The 8,596-nt window shown below is 43.2% G+C and overlaps 1 protein-coding gene across 2 annotated transcripts in view; it reads left to right on the top strand.

Moving 5' to 3' along the window:
* Positions 1-959: 959 nt before the first annotated feature.
* Positions 960-8,596, top strand: part of ODF2L (outer dense fiber of sperm tails 2 like) — a 59,141-nt gene continuing 51,504 nt past the window's right edge. Inside the window, exons 1-4 of one of the 2 annotated variants that reach the window (XM_019501557.1) lie at positions 960-1,173; positions 3,921-4,084; positions 5,749-5,875; positions 7,948-8,079. In XM_019501557.1, the coding sequence (XP_019357102.1) occupies positions 1,072-1,173; positions 3,921-4,084; positions 5,749-5,875; positions 7,948-8,079 (525 nt within the window). In that variant the 5' untranslated portion in view covers positions 960-1,071. The remainder of the gene's footprint in view (positions 1,174-3,920; positions 4,085-5,748; positions 5,876-7,947; positions 8,080-8,596) is intronic. The other variant, XM_019501558.1, reaches the window with a different exon arrangement.

Here is an 8,596-nt window from a genome sequence, read left to right as displayed (position 1 = left end):
TTTTCATGCAAATAGTTACTATTCTTTCACCATTCACCCTCTCGCACAGACTCATGTACACAGGGTGTACAAAGTCAATCTACTCATGTCAAGCAGGGAACAAGCACAAAATGGAATTTTAGATGTTCATACAATCATAGAGGTTGATCAATTCAATACGATTTGACAGGGGCTCCACATCTCCACCCCCTCACTGGGGCCATGGGGCTTCCCTCCCTGGTGGGCTCAGGTGGTCATAGCCATGCCTGGTCCTAACTACCTCTTCTCAGGGCCTTGCACCCCACAAGGCTCAGGTGGCCACAGCTGTGCCTGACCCCCCTCTCCCTCCTCGGGGTCTTGCACCCACAGGGCTCAGGTGGCCATAACCGTAACTGGTCCCCACTCTCGCTTCTCAGGGTCTTGCACCCCACAGGGCTCAGGTGGCCACAGCGGTGCCTGGCCCCAACTACTGCTGATGATAAACGACCGAGCCAAAGGTGAGAGCTGGGGTTAAGGCACCCCAACCTGCTTTTCACAGGGGTGATAACTGGCCTGGCATTTCCTGGGGGCTTCCACTGAGAGCCCCACCAGGCCACCCACTCCCAGCAGGGTGCAGTTTTAGGTCATGCCCAGGACCAGGCACCTCCAAGCCATCCCCTACAGCTTTTACCCTTACCTCCAGAATGTTGCATAGAGCCTTGCAGCCAAGCAATGTTATTGCCTGGCCGGCCAGCAGGGAACTGCTCTGATTATATAGGTGGCCAGAGATCTAAAATGGCCGCTGCAGTCAAGCACCTGCTGGCTGCTCAGCTCAGGTCTTAAAGTGGCAGGCACCGACAGTGCCGTGCCACACATCTTCCCCCTTAAAGTGGCAGGCACTAATAGTGCCCTGCCACAGTTAGGACCAAACAGTTCTACTTATTGGCATAGTAACTTGTTTTATCTTGATACTTTTAAGACAGCTTGTCTATAATGCCAGCTTAGCAATGATTCTAGTTTAATCTAACTATTACATAATTATCAATATCTTTATTTCAGGGAATAAGTCATATACAACCTATCTCACCTGTAGAGGCAGCAAAACTCTATTCCATGATACAATCCTATGAGAGAGATTTTAGAACAAAAGGAGTCAACCAACACGAACAATATTTCTCTGACTTAAGTGAAGAAACTGGCAGTTCAGGGAACCAAGTAAGGAATTGGGGTAGATATAAACATAAGATAAATAGGGTGTGAACAGATGTAACAGTTATACCAGCACTAAATTGTCACAGTATAAGATGTTCTGATGGAACTGTTATGTCTGTCCTTTCTTATTGTCATGTAAGTAGAACTAAGCAATTGTAGTAGAACTAAACCATGTTTCATTCAGTTTGCTTCCACTTGCAGGCTAAATACAGACATTTTGGGGCATTAGGAGGGAAGTTAAATCAGCTCAAAATGGCTGCCCACTATTAGGTAAGTCAGGATTGTGGGGGCTAGCAAGGAGTTGGGGATCCAGCAATCTGATGGGGATCAGGTGTCTGCCTGCGCATGGGTGGGCAGGCATGACCTGCAGGTAAGTTGGGGGCAAGCATGACCTGTGAAGGATAGGGGAGCAGCTGTGACCTGTGGGTGGGGTAGGGGGCCTGGCATAACCCACAGGGTTTTTCTGGGGTCTGGGAGTGCCTAACACGATCCATGAGGGTTCTTGGAGCGGGGTAGAATCAGGGGCTACTTTTAGCCCCCCCTGCTGGCAAACCTACACCTGCATTCCTCCCACCCCTCCCCACACCAGGACTTCCTTGCTTAGCTCCGGCAGCAGCAAATGCTGATAAAGGTAGCTGTACCCAGAGCGGCTTTGTAGGATGGCGGAGGAGAGGGATAGCTGGGCCAGAGAGCGCAAAATAGAGCCCAGTGTGGGGCTGATGAAAAGAGCAGCGTTGGGGCCAGTGGCTGGGTTTTTCCAGCCCTGGGGCTATGTGAAATGGCCGTTTTGACCAGCGTTTCAATGGAATAGCATTCTGTTTCAAATTTTGTTTCTATTTGAAAGATCTGTTTTGTTCTGTTTCATTGAAACAGTTTCGCCGTTTCAGTGCTGTTTTGCCGTTTCGCCCATAGGCTATAATGGGGAAGCTCAAAACAGCCTATAACTTAGCCATTTCTGGCCTTATTTGGATGAAACTTGCAGGAATAGCAGCCCCTTCTAAGGGCATGAAGCCTGCCAAGTTCCAGGGAGATAGGTACAGGGGATTTGGGGAAACTGCACCCCAAAATCTTGAATGCAAAACTCATGTCACGTGTACGTGTTAAGCCACAGCAGGGTCAAAACTGCAGGCGTGCTAGCCCCTGCAGAGGCCACAAAGGCTGCCATGTTTTAAGGAGATAAGTGCAGGGGGTTGGGGGAAACTACCTCAAGCTGCAGACGAGCAAAACTCATAACATGGGTAACACTGTATGTGTGTTAAGGTGGAGCAGGGTGAAAGCTGCAGGCCTGCTAGCCCCTGCTGAGGCCACAAAGCCTGCCAGCTGTTAAGGAGATAGGTGCAGGGGGGTTCTGGGGCCTTGCATCCCTAGCTGCTAACAGGCAAAACTTGTGTCATAGGTCCTTGTGCAACTGACTGTCTTCAGGCAGTGCGAGGTGAAAACTGCAGCCCTGCTATGAGTTTTGCTTGCCTGCCGGAACCCCCCTTAACCTGTCTGCTTAACAGCTGGCAGGCTTTGTGGCCACAGCAGGGCCTAGCAGGCCTGCAGTTTTGACCTTGCTGTGGCTTAACACATACATGTGACATGAGTTTTACTTTCAAGAATTTGGGGTGCAGTTTCCCTGAACCTCCTGCATCTATCTCCTTGAATCATGGCAGGCTTCATGCCCTCGGAAGGAGCTACTGTTCCTGCAAGTTTCATCCAAATCAGACCAGAAATGATAAAGTTATAGGCAGTTTCGAGCTTCCCCATTATAGCTTATGGGCGAAACGGAGAAATGTTTTAACTTGCCTTGTTTTGTTTTGAGGCTGTTTCGACGATATCTGTTTTGTTTTGATTTCGCTGTTTCGATCTCTAAACAAGTTGAAACAGTGTCGAAACAAAACTGGTGGCATAATTTTGCACAGCCCTACTGTGCAGGGCAAGCCCACAGAAGTTCTGTTCACTGGTTTGATCTAAATCAAATAAGTTTGATACTACATATATCCAGGTTTATCTTAAACCGGGGTCTGCAATTTTTAAACCAGTTTGTGTTCATGAAGCTTCTGTACAGTTACAGTTTTAGACTGATTTAGCACTGGGACGAACTAAGTTTAAATCGGGTGGCTACTTCAAACCCAATTTAACCTCCCAAATATCTGTACTTAGCCCTAAAGACAGATGTAACAGTTAAATCAGAACAGCTGATATATGCTCCTGCCCAGCAAGTCCCCACTTTAAAAACAATTTGAAGTTACATCTGCCCATGATCTTAGTCTTCAATTTAAATCGTAGCTGTATAGTTTTCTAGGTTTTTTAAAGAGTTAATTAAACTATATATGGGCATAATTATAAAAATGCTACTGTGTTGACTCTTATGCATAACATTGTTTATGCCTTTTCATCAAAGGAAATAGAGATGAATCATGATTCTGGACTTCTGTTTTTCTCATTATGAAATAGTGTGCTTGATTTTCAAGGTATAAAAATCTCTCTTAGATGTTTTGAAGCAGCAGACAAGACTTCTCACCTATAGATGAGAGAGAGAAAGTAGGTTTGTGGAGAAAGTGGCTATTGGAGAAAATATTATTTCTCAAAATAATATTAAAAGATGATGCATGGAAAGAATAAAATTAAAAGATGGTGCATGGAGATCTTCAACAAGTGCCTAAGCTTTTTTTTTTAACCTTTTGACTGCATCTTGTTACTGCTGGAGGATCTATACTTTTCATAATTGGAAGAGGATAAAAATTAAACAAAATTAAATGTCTAAGTTTTCAGTGTGCTTGGAAGAGGAACCCTTGAGGCAGAATTGGAGTCCACATGCCAGATTTATGGACAAGCACCAGATGATTCTGAAAGAACTATCGCTACAACTTGAAAGCAGATCACAGGAAAATTGCTTACCACAAAATCTAAGTGAACATGATATGAGACGGTACGCTTTAGTCAAGGAAAATGTGATTAGAAAATTTCACCATAAAACAGTTTTTTTATTCTTAACAGCATTTATATGTCCTCGTTCAGTTCTTGAAACCTGTATTGTATTCAGTACAAAACTACTTGCCTATTACAAATGCCATTCATACCTGGGTCAAGGACTATCATAAGGTTTGGCCCAGTTCTGTCTCACCCCAGAAGAGCAAGTGTGTTCTTCCCCAGGAGGTGTATGAGTTCCATGCTCTCAATGGGTAGTCTGTGTGCCTCCAGAACACCTAAGCACTTATCAAGGAGACACCTAAAACAACCAATTGAAAATGCTGGGAAGAGGGGGATCTGAATGCCTTGGAGCTTAGGCATCTGAATCAGGGCTATGAGAAGGCACTTCTGTCATATTGGGATCCAGCTTGCTCAAAGAGGGCCTACCTGATCCCAGCATGGGCTTCAGTGTAAAGCACAGTGTGAGGAGGAGGATGACAGCCCACCCACCTTTTGCCCTGTAGCTTAGGTGTTAAGACACTAGTTCAAGAAATGGAAGTTTGGGCTTCTAGACTCACTCAACCCAAAGGCGTTTGAATACATACTTCTCATGTGTCCCCTGGGAAGAGCCCACCGAAACCACCCAGCCTGGGACTAGGGAAGGGATGGTGGGAGGGGTGATGCGCAGACCGTTGCCCATTCCCAGGGGCATGTAGCAGCAAGAGCCGTGCCCCCTCTTCCCACACCCCGCACCCACTGACAGGTCCCCCCACTTTGCTCCCCGCTGCAGCCCCGGGAACGGCTGATGGACTGCACAGCACCCCTCCTACCATCCCTTCCCTAGTCCCAGCCTTACTCCCTCCCTGCCTCACCACTGATTTTTCCCCAATTTAAACTGTTTTTTCCACTTTTCTTCCTTTTTTTCTTCATTCTCCCTTTCCAAAAACAAGGTGGATGTCTTATTTAGGGTCATGTGGTATGTAAGAAAATATGATATGTAGATACCTAAAAGCCATGTAAATACCACTTAGATATTTTAGAAACAGAAAGGTTCAGGTCTGTGTGGTGTTCTGGAGGCTGTCTGAAGAACGATTTGTTTCCTCTGTAGTTGCTGACATTGGGAATGTCAGCAACTGCCCTTACTCTGCCTTAATGTGTGCATAATACGAACCTTGCAGTGTTATGCTGGTGAATGAGAATTACCAAGTGACACTGAGTGTTTTCAGTCCCCTAGTTAGGTGGAATGATAAAGCAAACCATTTCATAAGTGAAAATGTATTTAATTTTGTTTGAATTCATGTTATGGTCTTACAAATATTAACACTTCAAAGACAACTTTGAAAAAGAAAAACCTTGAGTTTTTAGTACTATGGGCTAAATCATGATGTTTGTATCTGTATTGGGTTATGGTGATATGGAGTTCTGCAGCAGAAAGTAATTATTCTTTGTAATGCACGGTTTAAAGGGATTGAGGCCTGTGTGAAAGCCAAAATCTGAGGATCATACTTAAGTAACATTTGCACTAATTTAAAAAAAAAGCTGGAGTCAAGTTTCATTGATCAGATTTGAGAATATTTGTGTTTTCCGGATCACAAATTTTTATTGCTTAAAAGTTATATTTATTTAGTAAACATGTATAGCTAGTATGTTTTGATATCCTTATGAAGTTTTTCTTGTAATCAGATTGACAGAAGAAGCCCTTATGCAAAAGGCTACATTACAGGAAAAACTCCTTGAAGCAGAGATGACAGTCAGCTCAGCAGAAATGTTTTTGCCAACTTTTAAAGCAACTGTTTTGAGAATTACAAATGTAAGCACACAAGTTTTGTTTTTCTATATTTTAAGTCTGTATAAACATTTGTTTAGGTATCCATCCTTAGAACTGAAAATGAATTAATGTCCTAGGACATGCTCTGCTAGCATTTTTATTATTGCCGCAGAGTGACAAGAGTGAAGGGGTGGAGACCCCTTTTCTGGGCCAGAATGGCAGCAGGAAAACCCCATAGTCCTGGGGAAATGGCCCTGAAAGTCCATGACCCTGAAAAACCTGCCTGGCAGGCACAGTGGCAAGGAGTGGGGAACTGCAAGTGGAGCCGCCCTCATGGTTCATCAGCCGCTTATTAGTGTGGCTGGGGGCAGCGCAGGAGGATGATGTCATCAGTCAGCACCAGCAGTCATCTTCAAAAGCAGTCTGCCAGGAAGAAGCCAGAGAGCAACAGCTTGGAGGGAGCTGTATGCTTCCAGCTAGCACGCCCAGCCGTGCCGCAAGCCAGGGATGCCAAGTAGAGTTCTGAAGAGGAGCTTGCCACCCTGATGAGCGACGCCCAGTGCTGGACCATAGAAGGATGCCGAGGGACTAACGCCAGCAACTCGCAGGGACGTGTGAGTAGGGAGGAGAGACCTCTACCCTCCTGATTCTTTTTTGTTGCTGTTGTGATTTTTCCATTGCTCCTGGGCCAGAGACTGGGGTGATGGACCAGGAGCCCTCAGGGACGCTGAGGCTAAAGGCCAGTTCGGTCAGACCAGCTTGCTTGGCTGAACCCAGAAATATGGTTGCAAGGAAGAAGATTGTTCTTCTGTGTCTGCTGGGCATTTTACATGCCAAGCATGGCAGGAAGATTGGCTGACCTGTGACCAGCATGCAACCAGATGCTGTATTTACTAAAATCCATTGGAGGGCCAGTCGGCGTGATGACGCACTCAGCAGTGTCCAGGAGGGCTGAAGCTATCAGCTAAACAGCCAAGATCACCAGGTAGTGTATGGAAGGGGTGTAAGGAGGTGGAGCCCCAAGGACGTCCGTATGCAACACCTCCAAGCAAGTCCGAGACAGATAGGAACCTCTTGCATCTAAATTTAAGAGTAAGACATGGCAAGCATTGGGGTTTCCCTGAGGATGTGGCGCACGGCGAGTGCAAGTGCTGGAGAAAGACCAAGTCTGAGCCTGGATCACCTGGCCGTGAGCCATTTGGGAACAGTTGCTTGAGCATAGGCAGGCACAATTATCTCCCCTCATTTCTACAGAAGTGAAATTTCTGCTTGAATAGAAAACTTGCCAGATGTTGACTGATGCAATCTAATACTGCAGCCAAGTGTCTTGAAGTAGCTTTGAAAGGTGAGACGATTTGTTTTCATCTCAAAATCAACATTAACTTTGAACCCAAATGCCATCTGTGTATTTAAAGTCAGCATTATTTAGCTATTTTAAACTACCTAAGCAGAAACTTATTGCATATTGTGGGTTTGTGAGCAAGCTTGATTGTGCCAATATTTACAAATGATGTTATATGGTAGATAGTAACAATGCAGGAGTAAATAGACCTAAACCTTTAGTTGAAGATGCTCCCTTAACATTTTTTGTTTTTTCTTGTTTTACGTTTAAGATTGAGACATCTATATTTTTGCATTTCCTTGTAAGTAATCAGTTTAAGACTTGTTCTTGGGATTTCCCACCTTTCTGCATAAGGAAGTCAATGTTTCCAACAATGCTCCCATCTATCTCCAGCTGTATAGAAATAAAGGGTCTCCTGAATAAGTAATATGTAAACCAAAATTAAATTAAATTCTGTGGTAGGACTTCTTAGTAAAAGATCTAGTGACCAATTCTCTCTCGTTAGAGCAGTATAACTAATTTGACTACAAGAAGAGAATTTCATTTTTGTCAGCAAGAGTTTAAATTTAAGTGTAGTATATGCTTGCTATCTCTTTCACAGACTGAAGAGTGCATAGTGTATTTCAGTATTTCATGCTACAATGTATAAACCTAATTAAGCAGTATTTTGAACATTCCTGTTGTTATTTTGTAGTGTAATGGCAACAAATGATTTATTATTTTGGCTACTTTAGTAAAAGTCTAATATATTTGTGGCTCAATATTTTATTAGGCATGTAATCTTTCTACATCAGATGTGATAAAGATTTCTAAACAAGAGGCTTTATTGCTTAAAGAACTAGAAGCATTCAGATACGCAAAGGAATTGTTACTGCACCTACTACAAACAACAGACCATAAAGAAGTAAGATGATCCAAAGCAATCTTGACTTAATTTAAGAGTAAACTGAAACACATTTTAAATGATCCTTGTTCTTTTCTAGCAGTGTTTCCAAAGACAAAATTGTTATAAAAATACAAAATATTGTTTCAAATATCCTTTACTGTTCAAGTTAATCCCTTTTCAGGTTATTTAAAACACATTTTTACTCTGGAAAGAGTTAGCTTTTTAGGAAAATCTGTGCAGTGCTAGTATAAAACTATAGAATATCTTAATTCACTGTAATGTCTGTTAGTCTTTAGTTCAGATAACTGTTAGGTTTAAAACAAGAATCCAAATAGCTTAACTTCCAAAGAAGATTTTAAATAGCTTTTAATAAAAACAGAGGAGGAAAGATATATTCCTTCTTTTCTACAGCTTGTATGCATAAAATAATCAAGGAAGGAGAGAATGTTAAGGAGAGAACAAAAAGAAAAAGGAGAAAAAACATGTCTGCTTTCTATTATTTGTCACTAAAACAAAAATGAAAAATATATAAAGT

This window comes from Gavialis gangeticus, unplaced genomic scaffold (assembly GCF_001723915.1).
Source record: "Gavialis gangeticus isolate Ggan-Ray unplaced genomic scaffold, GavGan_comp1, whole genome shotgun sequence".
Taxonomy (NCBI): Eukaryota; Metazoa; Chordata; order Crocodylia; family Gavialidae; genus Gavialis; species Gavialis gangeticus.
This window is presented reverse-complemented; position numbering and strand designations above follow the sequence as displayed.